General features: G+C 33.1%; 1 protein-coding gene and 1 non-coding gene across 29 annotated transcripts; both read right to left on the minus strand.

The window, feature by feature from the left end:
• Positions 1–228: 228 nt before the first annotated feature.
• Positions 229–9,073, minus strand: LOC105969779 (putative NAD(P)H dehydrogenase (quinone) FQR1-like 2). Of its 28 annotated transcripts, XM_088826311.1 has the most exons (12): positions 8,610–9,071; positions 7,216–7,447; positions 6,264–6,536; positions 5,582–5,700; positions 5,185–5,322; positions 5,038–5,104; positions 4,557–4,669; positions 4,168–4,229; positions 3,864–3,948; positions 3,584–3,658; positions 3,059–3,110; positions 229–426 (listed from the first exon to the last, which is right to left on the minus strand). In XM_088826311.1, the coding sequence occupies exons 2-5, from the start codon at positions 7,321–7,323 to the stop codon at positions 5,319–5,321; spliced, it is 504 nt and encodes a 167-aa protein (XP_088682437.1). In that variant the 5' UTR covers positions 7,324–7,447; positions 8,610–9,071; the 3' UTR covers positions 229–426; positions 3,059–3,110; positions 3,584–3,658; positions 3,864–3,948; positions 4,168–4,229; positions 4,557–4,669; positions 5,038–5,104; positions 5,185–5,318. The 28 variants fall into 28 exon arrangements, with proteins under 28 accessions (XP_088682437.1, XP_088682436.1, XP_088682424.1 ...); XM_088826310.1 differs by lacking the exon at positions 3,864–3,948 and adding an exon at positions 3,975–4,052 and having other exon boundaries at positions 229–949; positions 5,038–5,322; positions 8,610–9,073; XM_088826306.1 differs by lacking the exon at positions 229–426 and having other exon boundaries at positions 2,909–3,110; positions 5,038–5,322; positions 8,610–9,073.
• A 303-nt stretch (positions 9,074–9,376) lies between these two features.
• Positions 9,377–9,449, minus strand: TRNAK-CUU (transfer RNA lysine (anticodon CUU)). The gene has a single exon. It is a non-coding gene; the product is annotated as a tRNA-Lys (tRNA).
• Between the last annotated feature and the right edge of the window lie 13,643 nt (positions 9,450–23,092).

Below are 23,092 nucleotides of genomic sequence, written 5' to 3' on the forward strand. Positions count from 1 at the left end.
TATTTTACTTCTGTTTTTCAAATTCATTTAAAAAAATAGTTTTTAACAAATTTAAATTCACTATAAACTTATAAAAAACCACGATGTGATTAACATATTTGGTTACGAAAATTCAATATAAACTTATCGAAAATCACTATGTAATTAACAAAAACCACTATATAATTGACGAAAATCGATATCTAATTAATAAAAATCGCTAGGTAATTAACGAAAACCACTATAGAATTAATGAAAACCACTCTATAATTAACGAAAACCACAATGTAATTAACATATTCTATTATGAAATCTACTATTAAACTTATCGAAAACCACTATATAATTAAAGTACTCCATTGCAAACATATCATAATCCACTATGTAAAATAACATAACCCACTAAGAATCATGCCTCGCCCACATCGCTGCTTATGCCGTTGCAACCTTCGAAATCACATACACACGCGTGAACGTCCCCGACTTTATTTAACAAATTAACAAACTCTAGATGAATTATCATCAACCGATTATGAGTTCTCTAATCATTTCAATTTCAACTTTGCCACATATGACACCTTTTGATTTCTATACTAATGATTCACAAAACATGTGAATGCCCGCACCTTAACATCTAAATCACGAATAATCAACACTCATGAAATATATTCCAATATTACACATAAACAAACAAGAATGGAACACACGACTGCTGATGGCATCTAATAGGTGAGGTTGGGCGGCGGTGGAGAGAGAGGAAATAAGGGCGCGACGTGGAGAGGGAAGAGTAAGGGGCCATCGACGTGAAGGCAAATGTGGGGAGCGATGGCAGGGACAGTTCCATCTGCGGTGGAGCGGGAGGTCTCGTCGAGGAGGAGTAGGTCGGAGAGGGCGTAGTCGTCCGGCGGGGCAGGAGGGTTGTGGGTGTGGAGAGAAGATAGGAGGAAGCGTCGTTATGCAAGTATAAGATCTAGGGTTTGGGGAATAACTCAATATAAAATAAAAGAAAAATTGATATAGAAAGAATATAATTGTAAAACTATATTTATTTTTATTAATTAAAATTGTTTTGAATTTAACTTTCAAATTGAGTTTTTTTGGACTCAGTGTAATTGGAAGAGTCTAATGAGGGGTTGTCAAATAATTCCCAAGTAATATTCTGCATAGTCCTAAATTATATAGAAGTATGTAATTTATCTTTCTACACCACCATTTTTTCAACATTATATATATGGGGTTTTTATGCATAAGTCTCCAACCAAGCATCTTTATTATTCTATGTTTAGGGGCTATATCTCTTTCACCAATAAGCCCATCCATTTAATATTTATTATAAATAAAGGAAACATTCATGTATATCACAATATTACCCTCAACCATTTATACCCAATTCTTAATTGTAACCCCAATTCAATCAATTTTGTCCACAAAATCCAATTTTAACCACAAAAATTCAATTTTGACTTTTTTTTGGAGCATACTTTAATATACTCCAATTTCATCCTTATCTTAATTTAATCTCAATTTGATCCTAAATTTCACAAATTATTCAATTTTGACCCAAAACTTTTTTTTTTGAAAAAAAAGAAAAAAATTTGCCGCCGGATTCCAGCGTTGACCGACGGTCAACGCCGGTCTCCGACATTGACTTTTCAATTTTTTTTTCTTTCTTTCTTTCGGATTTTTTCGCCAGTCTCCGGCATTGACTTTTTTTTTTTTGTTTTTTTTTTTACGTCCGCCGCTAAACGTTGACCGTAATTGTGCTGTCACTGACAGTAAATTAAGGTAATTATACTGTCAATGACAGTTAATTAACGTAATTGTACTGCCGTTGACAATACATTTATGTAATTATTCTGCCGTTGACAGTAAATTAACGTAATATTATTATTTTTTATTTTTTGTTAATTTTTTTTATTTTGTTGATTTGTTGACAAATCAACGTAATTATATTACTGTCAACAGCATCAATATTATTATTTTTTGGGGTTTTTTTGTTTTGTTTGAGTTATTCACGGGCTAACGTAATAATATTACTGTCTATTATTGTAATATTACTGTAAACACAATACTATTACTGTGGTTGACGGTAATATTACTGTTGTTATATTAATATTGTTGTCATCCACATCAATATTATTATTTTGTTTGGAATTTTTTGTTTGTTTGAGTTATTCACGGAGTAACGTAATAATATTACTGTCTATTATTGTAATATTACTGTGGTTGACGGTAATATTACTGTTGTTATAGCAATATTACTGTCACTCACAGTAATATTAATTCTTTTGGCTTTTTATTATGTTTACATTTGTTGAACGGTCAACATAGTAATATTACTTTATTACACAATAATAATGAGTTTTGTTGTGTTAATATTACTGTGCTAGAGATTAATATAGCAATATTACTGTGTTAAACTATAGTTTAGTTAATTTTACTATGTTTAACCGTAGTATAGTTAATATTACTGTCAATCACAACAATATTGCTGTTTAAACGGAAAAAAAAAAGTTACAGAAAGGAAAAAAAAAAAAAAAAGGTCAACGCCGGAATCCGGAGGGAAAAAAAATTGAGAAAAAAAAAGTTTTGGGTCAAAATTGAATAATTTGTGAAATTTGGGATCAAATTAAAGTTAAATTAAGTTAAGGATGAAATTGGAGCATATTAAAGTATGAGATGTTATTTTAGTTCTTTAAAAAAATCATCTGGACCATGTGCGGACTTATTGGTAAATGAGCTTTTAGTCTGAATCTCTTTATGAATAAGTACCTATTAATGGGCTTATTTGTAAAGACCCATATATATATATATATATATATATATATATATATATATATATATATATATATATATATATATATATATATATATATATATATATATATATATATATATATATATATATATATATATATATATATATATATACTAGGTGAGGAGCACCGCGCAATGCGCGGTGCCTTGTTTTATTCACTGCCTCATCAACACTACATAATTGATAAATTTTGGGTTCTCTTCATCTGCTACAGTTAACACTATATCTATCAATCTATCTATCTATTTCGTAAGCACTTACCTTTGAGTCCACTAGCAAAATATGTGTGCGCCTTTTCCAGAGGAATTTTAGCCTGAACATAACATAGCAAATAATGATTCACAAATTTATAGTCTCATTCAAACGGAAAATAGAGAAGCAGATATTTTTTAATCAAAGTATATCACTTGCAGCCAAGATGTCGCTCCCAAACAAAATTCACATTAAACTCCAGTGGTGGAGTTCCTAATCTCACTTCCATATAATACAACGTACAAATCTAATCAGCCAAAGCTAATCATCATCAGAAAAGAAAATTGAACTTTACATAATCACACAATCATATATGGATTAGAAGGGTACCTTGAACACCCTCCTCTATATCTTCTACCGTGAAATTTGCAAAGAATCATACTAATTAATCTAAAAAGCAATTAGACTATTGATATTTAAGTGGGGCAGAAGTAACAAATAAAATCATCGAAACAACCATGCCTCTCCTCGATAATAATTAAAAAGAAAAATGATTACATAACAAATTAACCAGCTAGAAATATAGTGACTTACTTGTGCATGGCCTTGGAGAGAGACTGGAAATAACATTAAAAGAAGTCCATGTTTTCCTAATTAGCTATTTTCACACTGCAAAACAAGCATATTTTGTTAGGTAATCCACACTCTCACACACACACACACACACACATGCATAAATCCGTCATAGCTCTATCCCACATAAAAGAACTGAAAACTGAATATCGTTTAATATATATAATTTAAAAACAGTACTGAAGAAATATCATAAGGAATAAATGCAACACAGACTCATATCGTAAGGAAAATGGAATACCGGAATGTATTGAGGCAAAGAAGAAAATTATTTCATCACTTCAACCATGCGCCTGGATCCAGAATCGGAACCTAAATGGTTTTACCTTAAAGGGAAAACATATAAACTCACCAATTCAGGTTGTCGAACAAATCACTGTATGCATCGGTTGGCTCTACAAACTTGTCAACATCGTGGCTCAATCTATTACTTTATTTGTTCAGGTAAAATAATTTTTGAAAATGGAAAAATCAGCCAACATAAACTTTCCAACTTTAAGAACATAAAAGAACTCATAATAAGTTATCAGAACTAAAAACTATACCCTATTTGATCTGCCTACACCGTTGTTGTGCAGTCTAGAGATATCTTCCACGAGAGGATCACCTGCAAACTGCGTATTAATATAAAAATCTACATAGATGAATAATTAAGAGTGTCTCCCATGTATACAATGTCGATCTGTTTGATTGAATAATACAAGTTTAATATTATAACTATCCAAAGAATACTTGTATATCAGTTCAAAACTTCAATAAAACTCCCAATAAACTAAACAAATAAAAACTAAACTCAAGCAGCAACTTATGACTAATGAAAAGAGAAGCACAGGCAAATTATAAAACCTCTATAGACCACAGATAACCAATAAACATGCATCAATTATTCGATTTTTAAGAATTGGCACACAAATAGTGAAAGTGAAACTCATACGCATCCAGACGGGGCAAAAAAATTGGCGGCAGTGAGGTGCCTGGTCGGCCCCACAAATGCAATCCAAGCAGACGCGCTCCCTCCATAGCTTCAACTCCCTACTCTTACCACGCCTATAAAAAAAAATCCAACATATTAGCGTCAAAAGAACCACCCATTTATAGCAATTTGTACCAAACAAGAAACTAAAAACAATAAGCCAAGATATCATTTTTAATGTGCTTAAAATCAAACAAACTAATACTCATATAACTATCAGAAACTTTTTATTGTTGCAGCTAATAATAAAAGTGATATAACATGATACACTTAAACCTAATAAAAAAATTCAAGAGTATCAACCTGTACTAAATAAACAAGCATCATTTTTTGATACAAAAGAGAGCATGGAATCATAGAACATAGCTGAATTCTAGCAGCACAAAAAAAGATCATTTGTCATTGGAACTGAACTGTAAAATTTTAATGACAGAAAAAACACCTAATACAGTTGTTGCGCAAGTGCAAGTCCTCAATATGTTTTACCAGACAAGACCCCACGAGCAGATCTGCAATGGAAGTGTTTACATTTATTAGTTAAAATTCCAGTCACGAATCGATAGCATAAATTAAACAATCGATACCAGACCTCATTTGATTAAAGATAAAAAGAAAAATCGTGCAAAGGAAACACAAACAAGAAATTGAGCTACAGAGATTTGCTGCACATTTGCTTGTTTGCCACAATCCTCAATTTTCTAAGTTGTAGTTGCCTCATTGCTTTCACCTGCTTCAACAATGCATGATCTTAAAATAAGGAAAAAATCAGGCCACAGTTTGAAGAATAAGACCATATCACCAAAACAGAGAGAAACAAAAACAGAGGAGTTCCATAAAAAAAAATTCAGAATATCCGAACAATAGCAAAAGCAAAGGCTAAAATCGACAAATCATAGACTGACGAGCAAAATCAAGGCCTGAAAAATACAATTTTAGATTAAATATCGAAGAATGCTTTCGGGATGTTATACGGGGTTTACACTTACCACACCAATGTGCTTTTCAAGGCTACAGTGAAATAAATCTCAAGATTTCGCGTCCACAAATGAGGCACGGTGTTGTAGAACACGGAAGAACTAACACGAAGAATCCCCAAAGGAAACACCTAATAATCGTAAAAACAAATGAATAGGAGGAATCATCTCTCCACAAATAAATTTAAAGAAACTCAAATACACTTTGGTAGGGGTATGAAGAATTTTTACAGGAAGACGGGGTAAGGTTTCGAAAGCAAATTGTTGAGCACGTACAAACTGTAAAACCAAAAGAAAATTCATAAAAAAGGAAAGACAATTTGTATAAAATCAGAAACATTATTGGATGAAACATTAAAAAACTTTGAGGCCAAAACCCACAACACCTCATTTCGTCACCACTAATGTAATAAAAAAAATAAGAAGATGATACTAAAGCAAGAGGAAGCTCATAAGAAAGAGAAGACACTGTACGAAGTACGGAAATTTATTAGAAAAAACATGAAAAACTCTCAAATATAAACAAAGGACAGTTGTAATGGCGGACGAGTCTGGGAGAAATTAAATTAATACAAAGAACAGTGGAAGCGTTCCAACCGAGAGTTGAATAAAATCGATCGAATCAATACCAATACATAAAAATTGGGAGAACTGGAGAAAACGAAGAGGATGAGAAAGAAAATAGGATCAGTACCATGATTATGTTGGAGAAAAGGGGTGGGCACCGACAATAGACAATTCTTGAGTAATCCAAGTCCGGATGAGATCGAAAAGGGGGAGCGGTCTGCAATTGGATGAAAAATGCGGTGGGAAGTGACACTGGCAGCTGGGGCGGTGGCCTCGAACGAAGCGGCGGAGGCGGCGGCGGAAGACCTGATTGAAGGCGGCAGAGGAGGGCGGCGGTCATAGTCAGAAATTGTAGGCCCGTGCACCACCGTTCAATACCTGGATGCACACCGTTCAACACCTGCAGAGAAAATTACAGGGAAGAAGTCGTCGATTGCGGCGAAGGGCAGATTTTGAAAAAAAAAAAGGAAAAGGAAAAGAAGAAGCACGCCGTTTCAGAATAAAACTGTCCAAAAAAAAAGCAAAAGTAAATAGGGGGGCGGGATTTGGGGGCCATAGACATATATATATATACTTAAAATATATATATATATATATATATATATATATATACTAGGTACGGAGCACCGCGCAAGGCGCGGTGTCCCGTAGTCATATTTGCACAAGTCGATCGGTTATTTCGACCGAGTTGGTGATGCGAATGCACAATGTGATATTGTGCAATCTTTGGATTACTATCCTCACTAATAATCGGTGAAATCTTTGGACATCCACTCGGAGTTCCATTTGTTTATGCATTTTGAGATTTTTTCCCACTATTCGGTAATAAAACCTTTTTAGCATAATCCACATTGTCACATTTTTTATTTCGATTTCCCGTAATTGACTACATTGAGTTCGCCGCCATAAAACTCAACGGTTACACCTACTTGTTTAACACTATACTTCGATTTTGCCCATCCTAAAAAGAACATCAGCTATAACAATTCCGTCAAAAATGGCTCCATAGATTAAAACAATCGAGAATTATTACACCTAATAGTAATTCTTGATAATGGATAATGAGAGATGTTCAATACCGGTAATATCCTTGACACCATCAAAAGCAAGCTGCAGAGAGACTGGCTATCATTATCCAACACCTTTCTTTTCCTCTTATTACCGTTCCCTTGTTCCATCACCTGCATAAACTTCAGCACCGTACGGAGAGCCACCTCTTATCGAATCCATTTTAAACACACCTGCTCCAAAAGTATATCCAATCGGAACAAAAAGCATTCCGTATCTGCTAGTTGAGTAATTGCAGTTCACCTAAATCGGTTAACGTGAGAATTGAATCAAATTTTATCATATGACAAAACACATGTTCGTTCTTATCATCTTACGATTACATACGAGGACCCTGTTTCATCAAAGAGACAACAAAGATGTACAGCAAACAACAAAACTAAAAGAGTGATCTACTGTTAACTAAGATTTTCAACCAATCATTGAATTGTAAACCGAAAGTGAAAAGGCCTCGTTTGGTTAATCACAATTGTGGGTTGGCTTGAAAAGTTGATGGACTAAGCATACATCCAATACGGTCCAATATTTGATTAACCGTGACTATACCAACCAAACGAGGCCAAATAATATATAAAACAACGGCACGAAAATGCCTTTAAAAACAATGTGGGGTTCGTATATATTTCTTGTGATTGTACATTATGCTTCGGTGGTAAAAGAAATATGCTTCCATAAACACATTACTCGATCTCATCATTCATGACTCCCATCAAACTAACACCAATAGTGAAGAGAAGAATGGATGATGAAAAAACACGAGTTCTAATGCACTTTGACATGTTCGTAATTGTGATTCTACTACTAATTAGGGTCGATGAAGCTAAAATTAAGAAGATGCAGCAGATTAGAGGTAAAAACATAACAACTGTTTTAGATTCTTATACCTCCACTATTATTATTTATTACTAACTGGTTTACGAGATATAACATACGAGTCGCATACGTTGTTCACACTAAAAGTCATCGATCTTTACGTTAAAATTCATAATTTCTTGCCAACATAAGCTGCATAACAACATATAGATTGATTGCTTTTCCATGATAGGCCGTAGTCACCGAACGAAGGTTCCCACTTGTTTCGTTCAAACGCTATCCCCTTATTTAGTAATAAGTCCCCGAAAGAAATTTACGACAGGAATTACGGAAATCAGTTTAGCAGAAAACTCAGAAAAGTTGACCAATAAAAAACCCACCATCATCAATCGTGCATCTTATTTAGAATTCACATTACTAATTTGCAAATATTTTAAAGAAACTCAATATACGCATTTCTTGCATTTGTATCGATGGAAACTCAATCAATCAACGGCTAATTCTTACAGCAAACGTTAATATTAAAACCAAACATATATCGAGTATGAAAACAAAGAAAACAATAAGAGCAACAACAGTAAGGGGGCCTTACGCAGTGGTCTATTGGTCGCCGCCTTGAGTGCCGGTGCTGACGAAAAAGCCGGCTTGTTTTCCGGGCGAGTTTTTGCTCCCTCCATAGCTGCACAGTCGAATCAAAGAAAGGCTTCATTTGCGCAGCCATGGACCCGTACCTCGTCAGAAACCCGAAGAGAAACCCATCGGCGCCGGTCAAATCCTCCGGAAACCCGATTACGGGAATCGAACCGGTCAAATCCTCCGGAAACCCGATTACGGGAATCGAATCGTCCTTCTCTGGGGCCAGCATTTTGGCGGGGACTTCATCGGGAAGGGTTTGGGGCACCCGGTAGAGCACGGCGTCGATGCCGCAGACGCTTCAACCGGCGGGCGAGGCCCTCCACGTGGTAGTACACTATGAAGAGTTTGAGATTCCGATTGGGTTCGGAGGGAACGAATCACCCTGTAAAGGGATAATAATGGAGAGCAGCCACCGATTGCTCGCTATATATATATATATATATATATATATATATATATATATATATATATATATATATATATATATATATATATATAAAAGGCGAGCCCCCATCCCTTGGCCCGACAAGGATTGATGGAGGAATGTAAATCATGGTAACTCAACGGCCCGTTAAGGTAGCGGACCCGGACCTGGTGCCCACAAGGAACCAACTCATTGGAGTTGAAAGGCTGCCAAGATTCGATCCTAGGACCTTGCACCAACTTACCACCTCCGGAACCAGTTGAGCTACACCCATGCGGGCAAAATTTGATTATTAATAACGCCCACCGTGGGGCTCGAAACCACGACCACAAGGTTAAGAGCCTTGCACTCTACCAACTGAGCTAGACGGGCAATGTAAACCGAAATATGCCGAACACCCTTTATTGGGATTTTAATTCTTGATAAATCCTTTATTTATAAATGACATTTGAGATAAATCCAATGGGCCTGAAAAACCATATATACCCCCACTAACTATTAATTAGTATAATTATTTAATTTTACAAAAAGTATATACATAATCTACACCTAAATCTTCTCCAAAAATTATTCCCCTTATCACGCTAATTCAGTTTTTTTTTTCTTTTCTTATTTATTTTGTTTAATGATTTTCTTTATTCGATTTAAAAGAAAATTTTGTAATTATTATTTTTTTTTTTTTTTATTTTTGGTTTTTTATTTTAAATTATTTTTTTCTTATTTATATTTTCATGCTTTTTATTTTAATTTAAAAAATGATTTAAATTTTATTTTAATTTTTTCATGGTTTTTATTGTTTCTTAATTTCAATTTTATTTAAAAATGGTTTTTTTTTCTTTCCAGTTTTTTAAAATAAAAACCACTCATATAAACATGAAAATCACTCTATATAACACAACTATATAAACATGAAAACCACTCTATATACCAGCAATATAACATGAAAAACACTAAATTTATCGAAAACCACTATGAAGTTAAAAGTACAAATTAATATAAAATAAGCATAAATTTATCGAAAACCACTATAGAATTGAAGTAAAATTTACTATAAAATAAGCATAATCCACATTAAAAAAACGTAATCCACTATTAAATTAGTGTAATCGACTGTTACATAAGTGTAATCCAGTATATGTTCATCCAAAACCACTATTAACAAATGTTCATCCAAAACCACTATTAACAAATGTATACAAACAAATTCGGCATCACTTTGGTTGCTCAAGAACTTGAACCAAAAAAGCCTTGTGTAATGGGGGGCTTTTGACAAATAATCCCTATAATCTAACCCCTTGTACATATACAAGGACTCTGTATCTATATAATTGCTCGAATAAAATATTCAAATTTTTTTTGGTTATGGATTTACCGACTTGTGTGTGTGTTGATTAATCAATGGCGGCGGAGGAGGTTCGTGACAGGATCAAGGGGCCGTGGAGTACGGAGGAGGATGAGTTGTTGAATAAATTGGTTGAGCGGCACGGCACTAGGAATTGGTCGTTCATATGCCGGTCGATTTCGGGGAGATCGGGGAAGTCCTGTGGGCTGCGGTGGTGCAATCAGCTTTCGTCACCGCCCGTTCACGGCGGAGGAGGACGAGACTATTCTCAAGGCGCACGCCGAGTTTGGGAACAAGTGGGCGTCGATCTCGAGGCTGCTCGTCAGGCACACCTATAACGCGATTAAAAACCACTGGAACTCGACGTTGAAGCGGAAATTCGCCGCGGATGTGGCGGCGGGGAGGAGGAGCGACGGACGCAGGTTTTGAGGCGGAGCGGCTGCGGAGATATTTCCGATGCGATGAGGATTTCTTGATGAATGATTGCAGGGGAGAAGCCGGTGTTGTTCGTAATTAATTGCGTTATAATAGGAAAATATATTATTATATCGCATTTAATTTATAATTAATTGCGATATAATAGGAAAAGATATTACAAATCTTTTTTAATTTTTTTTATTTCCAATCATAAAATATACGTTACTTTTAGGTTAGGGGTAAAATAGTGATAATTTATTATTTTTTATTATTTAATGCCGAAATGGATTTATCTCAAAAAGTTCTAAAAAAATTGGATCTATTGTAATTAGCCTTGTGTAATGGGGGGCTTTTGACAAATAATCCCATATATATATATATATATATATATATATATATATATATATATATATATATATATGGGTTTTTTGAGAAAACCCCTCACTACTTTTTTTAATGGAGGGAGGCCCAAAATATTTTAGTCCATTTGAGAAAAGTCCACACCCATTTTCAGCCATTATGCTTTCATGCTTTGCCCCCGCCCGCCACATCATCACTGGGTCACGCTCAGCGATTTTTTTTTTTTCCGTTTTTTTTCTTCCGTCTTTTCTGTATCAGTTTCCTTAATCGACTATGAAGCATAGTCGATTAGCCTTAATCGACTATGCTTCATAGTCGATTAAGGAAATTATTTAATTATTTATTTATTTTTAATTTTTGTTTTATATCAGGTATAGTAATCGACTATGATGTGAAGCATAGTCGATTAAGAATCTGCTACTAAAAATAACAAATCACAACTGCGAAAAAAATACAAAATCAACTATATATTACAAAAACAAAAAAATATACAAATATTATAAATGATTTATACAATTGAAAGCAATAAACAAAAAATCCAAAAAAAAAAAAAAATTGGAATCGATGAACCTTAATCGACTACCAGAGCATAGTCGATTAGCTTAATCGACTATGAACATGTACATAGTCGATTAAGGTAACAGCCTGCGCGAAATTCTCTACACGCACCTTCATCCGTTCAATCCACCGAAAAACCCTAAATCAGCCTCCCCATCGTCACTACACCGCCGTCACAACACACCATCATCACCTTACTTTGCTATTATGATGGTTTTTTAATTACAAACAATAAATAAAATCACAACTCGCACCACCACCCATCAAAAATCCGATTTCGATAACAAATCGACAATTTATGGCTTTTGTTAAGATCTGCCGACAACGACGACGACCCCGACCCCGACTTCGACAGCGACGACGAAGGAGACGGCACCGACAACAAAGGCTTCAACGGAATTAGCATCGTTGTTCCGTTCCAGTTGGTTCTTCATCTTCCGATCAAGAGAGAGTAATCTAAGAATTGAGAGAGAAAAGTATAAAATGGAGAAAAGAAAAACAGAGAATGGACGGGGAAAGAAGAGACGGAAGAGAAGAGAAAATAAGATTAGGGTTTGAAAGAGTATAGTAGATAATTAACGGTAGTTTTGGAATTATGAAAATATCACTTGGGTGAAATGTTAGGTAAAGGGGTTTTCTCTAATTATTTTTGGAAGAGGGTGTTTTCTTAACTCATTTACCTAGATGAGGGGGTTCTTGCTAATTATCCCATATATATATATATATATATATATATATATATATATATATATATATATATATATATATATATATATATATATATATATATATATATATATATATATATATATATATATGCAAATAACAGTGAAATGTTGAGTAGAGAATATGTGGGAATGTCAATTGAGCTCGGCCTACATGAAGCTTGACAGTTCGACCAAATTTTATCTGATAACCTAGTTAATTGTAAGGTGTATCGAGATTGAGTCATTTTAGCGAGCCCATATATGATGAACCGAGCTTGATCTTGCTATGACTCTATTTGAATTAAGCTCGATTAAATAAGTTATTCAATTATTTATTAATTTTTTTATTGGACAAATTTATTAATATCTATTTTTATATAAATAATTTTAAGTTATTTTCACGCCTATATTATCATATAGAACCTTACAGAATTCATTATTCTATATAAATATTTATATAGTTTTTTCATTAATCTAAATTATTTCAAACATTTCTCTGATTTATAAATGCATTAATTAGATTTTTGGGGCATTTAAAAAGAAACCCATCATGGCCTACTTATTCATAGAGAGGACAACACCAAAATCTCTTTTATAACAAAATCTAGACAAAGTTCAGAGGTGTGTAAAAGACTAAATTATTGCCTCACATTTTAATATGCTTCAATTTTATCACTTAACTCATCTTAACCTCAACTAGACCCTAAATTATACCTATTATTCATTTTTATTATTATTATTATTTTTTTTATGTTGCTGCCGCCGCGGGCGGTAAACGCCGGTCTTCGGCAACATTGACTTTTTTTTCCTTTTGAAATCAACGGTCGGGATCATCAAAAAGAAAATTGCCATGCGTTTGACCCGGGCCGACCCATAACCAACTCATAACCGGCCAACCTAGAAGGTCCTGATCCTTCGAACAACCTGTTCTTGATTATGTGACCATTAGTTCGACAGTTCCAACCCATGGCCCGACGAGTTGTAATAATCCGTGGGCATGCTGAGTTGTTGATCGGACGAGCCAACCTTAAATGTGTCGTGGCGCACAAGGGGGCCTATTTGAACACCACTATATGCATTTATTGGCCAAAGTAGTAAGGTAGGGGGAGCTCTTACTTGTATATGATTATTCATTATGATCAAATCACACAATTTTTTTCTACATTTTTTTATGTTTTAAATATTTTTCTATTAATTAATAAGTAGTAAATGAATCCGCATCCAAATATATAGGTGAATGGAATAAACATCCACCCCCATTTAATAACTTGTAAACTGTACGAGCGATGTAAGCCACACGATCATATTTATGTCAAACAAATTCGACCTAGAGATTGTAGAATTTGAATTTGGGACATTTGACACATCTTTGTTGCTTCGTTCACTAGGCCATCATTTGCATGGCCATAAGCACTAATTTTGTTTTTAACAAATGCATTGGTATATTAATAAATTAAAATTACTAGATTGTCGTAGACTCGTAGTTGACAAAACTTGTAGCATTTTCCGATCAATTAGTTTTAGAGCAAAATAGTAACCCCTTTGTTTGACAATATCTATCTTTTTGGAGACATTCTTTTAGGTTTGATATTTGATTTTATAAGTCAAATATAATATATTTTATTTTAACTTTTTTTAAATCAATTTTATTTATTTATTTAAGCGGATTATTTGTTAGTAGTTAGTTAACGGTTATATCTAGCCTAGTGGTTAATTATCTTAAACACTTAATTAATTAATCCACTAACTCACTAACCCGCGATCTCCTCTAGTGTGTATATTTCGTGCAGGACAAGAAGCCATTAGACTCTTTAAATAGGAGAAGTCAGCTGTTCATTTCTCACTGATTTTTGAAGAGAGTGGAGAGAAGAGAGCTTTAGATGTTGGAATACTTTCAACAACACCTTGTTTTCTCAGTACTAAATTGAGTCTGTTTCTATTCATTATTCGTGAATACTAGTCTTAAATCCTAGAGTTTTGTTAAGTATAGGTTGTTGTTGATTCTAGGATGTTTTGTACAAAAAAAACATCTTGGGATTTCTTCGTAAAAGAGAACATCTATACTTCTCTCTTTCGTAATCTTCAATATTGTTTTAATAAAAACATTTGCTTGTAAATGCACCTTCACAAGTTATATACTTGTTGATAATGATTAACACTCTTCTTGTTTAGCAAAATATTTCTTAAACTCAAGTCAATAAAAAGTCACCGCCGGTATTCGGCAGGTGAAAAAACAAATTTGAAAAAGAAAAAGTCATTGAAAAACAAAAAAGTTTGTTCAAAATTATTGAAATTGAAGTTAAATTGGTGGTTACTATTAGGAATTGAGTTTAAAGGGTTGGGGGTAATTTTGTCATATACATTAAGTTTGCCTTTGGACATATTAAAGGGATGAACTTATTGGCAAAAGAGATATAACACATAAACCTAGAATCATAAAGAGGGTTGGTCGGGGACCTCCTCACAAAATAATAAAGAAGGACAAACTGACCACAGAGCTCCCATGTTTGATATATTGTATGATTTTTTTGTGGAGATGGCATATTGAAGGTGAAATATATTATAGATCAATAGGCTTTTTGTAAGCTTGAATGCATTTATGCATCAATTATACGTTTTTTGGGTGCATAATGTGCATCATTGTTGGAATTTTGATATGAATAAAATTAATTAGGCTATTTCAAATAGGTGCGTATTTAGATTGAATAGTTTTCTTCACAAACAACACATTTATTTATGAAACAACATATTCATTCACGAAAAGACTCTTAAATATCTATAAATAAGACAAAATATGATCAATTTTGCATAAGATATAACAAGGCCGTTTAAGAAATTCTTCTTACTGTTTTTTTTTTTTAATTTCACTTATGCGTTTCGAGTTTGCCTTTGGCTTCGAATTTGTGCAAATATCGAATTATCCAATTGTTGTATACTGGGATACTACCGGGAGAGATTCACAGTAGACAACCGGAAAATATATTCTTAAGAACATTGCTTTTGCAAGCCTCCCTCCATTTATGGTTTTTCGTAGATCCGGTGAATTTCTACGCCCAAGTAAGTATAATTCTTAATCAATTATTGATGAAGTTGACCCGAAAGTTCTTCTATCCACAGTTCTAAATAATTAAAGCAACTCATCAATCACTTCAATAAAAACAAATTACAAACTTATCATATTCATGAATCGATAAAGCCCAAGGTGAAGAAATATATAATTCATCAAACTTGTATTATAGGAAAATAAATCGAACAAATCTCACATAGGGTTCTAACGAAATTCTAGAGTATGAGTTTAGCTACTCAGATTGTTCAAAAAAATGATAAATACAATAACGATAAATGAGTTCAAAAAAGAAGAAAAATAGAGAAAATATGATGAAAAATTGTCAATTCTTTGTTGTCTGTGTTCTCCATCTTCTCGCTTTTATTGCTCCAAGTTTTCTCCGAATATTCTTGCAAAGACTCCTCTCCAACTTGCATTGGAAACCTTATTTTTATAGCTAAACTTCTAGCCCAAGTTTTCACGTTTTTAATAAATTTCCACACAAATACTTTCAAATCATTGTCCTATTTCCTAAGTATTTTCTTGAATCGAGGTCCGAGCCTTCAGAACCATAACCTCGTTTATTCACTCGGGCCGCGATCTCATTTGCAAGGAATTTTCTTGGACCGCGATCCTAGTCGGCAGAAGGTATTCTTCACATCATTGGACTTTAAACCTGATTTTGACCCATGTATGTCCCGAATTTGGACAATGGTCGTAAAAATAGGAGTACTAGCCATTTCAGATAACTTTTTATGCTGCTTGAATCGGATCATTTGGAGTTCATATTAGTCAGTTAGGACCAACATTGTAAACACTGTTTAAACCAACTTTTTAATTTCTTCTCCAAACGTTGATTTTGCTTCCAAACTTGAATTTTTATGTATTATTCATTCTTTTCCACATGTTTACATATAAAAATACTAAAAGCACAAAACAACATAACAATAATAAAAAAGACTAAGAAAGAACAGTCCATGTCGGAAAGTAATGAAATAGAGTGCAGATCACACTCTCCACACCCCAAAACTTGAACTATTGCTGGACCTCAAGCAAATATAAAGATGCGTGCAAAATAACAAACTGACGCATGCATCTCATCACAAAAATTATGACCAACTTTCCTTTTTCAAAATTTGCAATTGCCATAACCATTCTTAAACAAAAATGATAAGCTCGAAACTCAAACACACTTAATTACTTAACACATTGCAAAAAAAAAAAGCTCTATTATTGTTTCAAATATTCAACTTTGCAATAAATATGGAGAGAACTTATACATAGCATCATAATATTTAAGTCTAAAAGTTCACAAAATTCCTCTACTCTGCTAATATTGAATAATTAAGCTAATGGGATCCTTTGAACTTTTTGGCTTTCAATTGTTTAGTTTTTTGGTACAAGGAAGGAATTATGGGTATTATTGGTTGCTCTTCTCGTTTTGATTTTCCCAATTTTAATTAGGTTTGTAATGAACAAGATTTTGATACTCTTTTCTTGAATCGATGTGTTTTCGCCGAAAGTTTGAAGATTATACTTTTTGAGCGATAACTTCACCTCTAGAGACTTGTTACGCTACTTAATTCACAAGAGTTCAAAGGTATCTACCTATGCTCTCGAGATATGGTTCAAGCTTTATTTTCTTTGGCTTTTGATCAAGATGCTCATGTCCTCTTTGTCTTTTCTAGATTTTTTTTTTCTTTTTTCCTTTTTTTTCTTTTTCTTTCTTTTTGCATAACAAATTTTCAACAATACTCCAAAGGTTATTCTATCCAATTTAATATTGCTAAATAAAAGAATTTCTTCATCGAACAATCAGGGTTCAAGTGATAATATATTAAATAGTAGGCTACAAAGGCTCAAACGTTTTGAAAATATTCCAAATCACTCAATGACTCAGCTACTTCACTTGCAGATTCCTAAGGTGAGTTCTAAAATTGCACATTATATGACATAATATAAATAATCTCTGCATTTATATCACAAAATTTTAAGCAAAAACTACACACAATCCATGAGTTTCGTCATTACACATGGCCAATTTTTTTTTTTTTTTTTTTTTTTAATAACAATGTAACTAATCATATCATTCTAACTTCAACAAATAAGCACCTAAACATGCAGAACATATAAAATTTTAATATGTAATTTCAAATTGGATGAGCAATTCTTTTTTTATTCCACACTGAGTAATATATTACCGTATATAGCCAAAAGCCTAAGGCCTCATTCGGTTGTCTATATTGGATTAGATTGGATTAGATGAGATTGAATTCATTTCCTCTGACTAATTAGTTATTTAGTTAGTAGCATGTTCGGTTTCTTAGATTAGATCTTCTATTAAATTTGTTAAATTCTCTTATAATATATGAACTGTCTATAAACCACTTAGTTTACAATAATAAGATTCAATTTTAAGAAGAAAATTGTCTTTTTTCCTTTTTAGTCAGCCCTATTAAATTAAGGGAATAAGGGGACTGCAAAAATTAATACCAATTGTTTCTCACATCAATACCACTGAGTTTAATACCATATTTTATAGAAGTTTTTTCATTTTTTTCTTAGTTTACTACCACAAATAATTTTTTTTAGCAAAGTACTGAAATCCCCCTCATCAAACAAAATACAATTTATATAAATTTTTTTTTTTTTTCACAATACCAAATAATAAAGGGACAATTTGACAAACACCCCTCATTAGACTCCTTCAATTACAATGAGTCCAAAACAAAATTACATTTTTATGATAAATCCAAAATAATTTTAATTAATACAAATAAATATAGTTTCATGATTATATCCTTTCTGATATCAATTTTCTTTTTATTTTATATTGAGTTACTTCCCAACCCTAGAACTTATATTTGTATCACGATGGTTCCTTCTATCTTCTCTCTACACCCACAGCACCGCTGCCCCACCAAACGACGAAGCCTTCTCCGCCCTACTCCTCCTGGCGAGACATCCCGCTCCACCACAGATGGAATTGGCCATGCACCACTCTCGCGTCGTTGGCCCCTTTCTCTTCCCTCTTGTTTGTCAAAATACCTAACACGAGTGCACGTATGTCAAACAAGTAGTAAAAGTGGACTCGTGAGAGTCGGATGTCGATCCCACATGGAATATTCAAATTATCTAATCCTAAGTACCAAATTCTAACAATTATGATTTTTATCCAGCCTACGCAAAGTTGTCAAATTTAATCAACTAAATAATTAGACTAATTATGAAAGAAAATAAACACGAGAAAATATCAATATAAAAACGGATTTAGGATTTTATCTTCCCCCTATGCGATAATTCGTCACCCAATTAACTTCTATCATGCAAGTTACCATTCCCGATTATTAACCCGAGACACTAAATTACTCATAACCCGTTGTCGCGTGTGTTATAAGTCTATTATTCATAAACGATTCACTATATGTCTATGCAAACCAATTAGAAATAAAGTATTAAATAACAAGTCTCGTAAACGACGACCTAAGGTGATATCTGTATGTCTAAGACACCACATGCAATTGACACACTCATCCGGTGAAAACTACTTGAAGACTCTTCTATCCCTGTTCTAATTATTAAAACGATCTGTCGATTCAATTCTAACAATAACACATAGCAACATAAACTAGCTAGATTCATGCGCTAAATAAGATCAAATAGAAGAAATAATCATGGAATTTAAACTTGCATAATAATAGAAAAATAGGTTCGAATTACCACATAGGGTTCAAATAAAATCCTAGAATAAGATAAACAAAATAGAATAAATAAAATAAATAACAAAAACTATGCTTGAGTCTTCGTTGATCGTCGTTCTTCGCATTGTGTGGTGTCAAATTTCTTGCTTATGGTGTAGAGACTTGTTGCTTTTATAGGCTTTTCTTGATAAAGAAGTAGTGGAGACCTAATAGGAATCAATTTCCGCCACTTTCCCCCATCAGGATCTGTTCTTCGATTTTCGCCATGTTGGAGTCCGAATTTTGGAATACTTCGTAAATAAGAACTGTAGCCCTTGAAATTAGGGTTGTGCGTTGGTTGGTTTGGTTAAAAACCAGTCATAAAACCAACCCAACCCATCCAACCAACTTTGGCCAATATTGGAAACCGTTAACCTAGTTTACATGGGTTGGGTGATGGTTGCAAACCAATTTAGTGGGTCGATTGATGGTTTGGTTGATGGGTCATCCATCTAAATATTTTTTAATTTTATTTAATATTTTATTAGTTGTTACAAAACTATATCTTTTATAAATTAAATATGACTAGTTCAACAATATTCAAATAAAAAATTCAAAACATTACGGGCCATATATATTTTAATTAAACATAAATAGTTCAACAAATAATAATCGTCCAAATATTTAGGCTATATGTCTTAAAATTAAAATAGTTCAAAATAGATAATTAGGTTAGATTTATTGCTTTTAGGATTTCGGTCAATATTAAACAATTTTATAAATGTGATATAAAATAGAAATTTGAAATAAAAAATATTAAACATTTTAAATAAAATTAATAAACAATAAATTAATAAATAAAGTTGGTTGGCCGATATTACCCGACTAACCAACTTTATAGCATATTAGAAACCATTATCAACCCAACTATACATGGATTGGTTAAGATTATCGACCCAACTTAAATGGGTCGGTTGATGGTTGATTATCCGTCACAAATTATGGGTCGAAAATGAGTTGGTTGGTGGTTAAAACCGATCCATGCACAACCCTACTTTAAATTAGCTTTCCAATGCCGCCAAAATCAGCTGATTTGTAGTTCGTATGAAAGAGATATGCTCGAAATGGTGGACACTGCCAAAGCTGTGGCGAGATTCCTTCTTCCAATTTGATTTAATTCCTTATTTGCAACTTTTTCCTTTCTTTTTGATCTTTTGTCCTTCATGGACACCTAATTCTCGTTTTCACCTATAAAACACAAAATCAATCAATTAAAGCACAAATATAATTAAATCTAAACAAAAGATCCACATAAAGTAAACGTATTGAGCGTAAAATCTACACTCAACACCTCTCCACCGTCGCGGCCTTATTGGCTCTCTCTCTCTGCCGCCGTGCAGCCTCCTCAATTAGATGCCATTAGCAATCGTCTGTTCCATTCTTGTTTGTTTATGGGTAATAGTGGAATGTTTGACGAGTGTTGATTATTCGTGATTTAGATGTTAAGGACAGGGGCATTCACGTGTTGTTTTGTGAATCATTCGTACAGAAATCAAGAGGTGTCATATGTGGCAAAGAAGGAAGTTCGTCTTAAGAAATTACAGAGTGGTTTTCGTACTTTTTACGCTAACTTTGTAAGTGCATAATAGTCGTGGTTTTAACACCGTTCGAAATAATGTTAATATGAATGCACATGGTTTTTCTCCCCCACTGTTATGTGGTTTTTAGCATCTAGTTGATCGATCCTTTCAAATTACAAAGTGGATTTGACACAATGCAGGATTTCAAAGTTAAAAGAAAGAGTGGTTTTTGCACGCAAAGTGGTTTTTGCACGCAGAGTGGTTTTTATTAATTACATAGTCGTTTCGTTAAATGATATATAAGTTTTCAGTGAATTTTTGAAATGGAATTTGTTAATTACGTAGTGATTTTCGTTAATTACAGAGTTGTATTAATTATAAAGTGGTTTTTGTTAATTGATAAGTTTTTAGTGAATTTTTGTAATGGAATTGGCTAATTACATAGTGATTTTCGTTAATTTACAGAGTGATTTTCATTAATTAGATAGTGGTTTTTATTAATTACACAGAGATTTTCGATAAGTTTATAATGGATTTTCGTAACGGTATACTATAATCACATAGTGGTTTTTGGTAAGTTTATAGTGAATTTCAATTTGTTAAAAACATTTTTTTTTAAATTTAATTGAAAAGCAGCAATATAAAAAAGTAAAAAACCAAAATTAAGAAAATGAAAAATAAACTTTTTTAGAAACAAAATCAATTTTTTTTATGAAGAAATCGAAAATAAGAAAAGAAATAAAAATGAGATTTTTAGAATTGATTTGGTAGTATTATTTTGGGCATAAATCTGAAGCGTGATTTGGGGATATAAATTATGGAAAAGATCGGGGTGTAAATTATGTGTATAATTTTTTTTTTAGTTTGAATAATTATATTAATTAATAATAAGTGGGGGCATATATGGGTTTTCAAGCCCATTGGATTTATCTCAAATACCATTAATAAATTAAGGATTTATCAAGAATAAAAATCCCAATGGAGGGTGTTTGGCATATTGCCCCAATAATAAAAAAAGAAAAAAAAAATTGTTCTTCTCCCACAAACCCAAACTCATTAAACCCTAAATTCTTCTTCATCTTCTTACAAACCCTCCGAAAAATCTCAAAATTCAAAAAAATCAAAACCTCACAAAACATATAAATGGGGCCACATGACAACAAAATGATAGTTTACAAAGTAGGAGAACCCATTAAAGTATGTATCCATGTCTTTTATGAGCTTGGAAGTTGATTTTGAAGTTTTTTTTAACCACGTCCACAGTTTGGACACATACATGTCGATTTTTTGTCAATTTTGGATACCAACAAAATTTCGACACCAACATGTCGAAATTTCTCAAAATTTCGACATGTATGTGTCGAAAAATCACTACTTCAAAAAACGTTTTTTTAAAGCGGCAGTGGTTTTTTCGTCACATACGTATCGAAATTATTTTTCTTTTTTTCTTTTTTTTTTCAATTATATTTTTGTACAAGTTGGTGTCGAAAATTGACAAAAACTTCGCTCTGTATGTGTCAAAAATTGTATGTCGGTTTAAAAAAAAAATCAAAATCAACTTCGAAACTCAAATAAGACATGGATACATATGTTAATGGGTTCTCCTTGGTCGTAAACTACCATTTTGTAGTCATTTGAATCCATTTTGTAAGTTGTATGAGGTAATGATTTCTTTAGTTTTGAGATTTTTTAGGAAGATTTGTTGTGAGGAAGAAGAAGACGGAGGAGTTTGTGAAGGAGATGGGTTTGAAGTGTTTTGTGTGTTTGGTATTGAAGAAGGAAAGATGAGATTTTTAATGTTTTTGTGGTATTGATTTTCATTAAGGGTATTTATGTCGTTACCTATCTACTATCTAATTTTTATTTTAGTGGTATTGAAGTGAGAAAAAAATTGGTATTATTTTTAATTACTCTCTTAAATTAATCTTAGGAAGATGGGTGCTACTAATTTAATAAAATAATAGCATTTAATGGCGGAGTGTTAATTTAGTAACGGGTTTGAAAAATTGTGAATCCCGCTAACTGGACATATTATTAGCTCATACTATTTAGTCAATAAAATCTTATAGCGGTAATCAAACGAGTCCTAAAACTCATGAAAGTCTCATGCATTCTCATTTTAGTGGCCGATGACCCAAATTAATATTACTTCTTTTTTTTCTCAAAAACTAACATAAAATTGCATATAATATAATTTTTGTTACATATATTATGTAATGGAAAAATATAAAATCTTGGGGGGGGGGGGGGGGGGGCAACAACCCCCACCATACTTACGGTCCACCTCTGTGCACGAGAGTTGACGGTTACTCAATGCACCGGCTA

The sequence above is a fragment of the Erythranthe guttata genome, chromosome 12, assembly GCF_056151865.1.
Source record: "Erythranthe guttata isolate IM_541 chromosome 12, IM_541, whole genome shotgun sequence".
In the NCBI taxonomy this organism is placed as follows: Eukaryota; Viridiplantae; Streptophyta; class Magnoliopsida; order Lamiales; family Phrymaceae; genus Erythranthe; species Erythranthe guttata.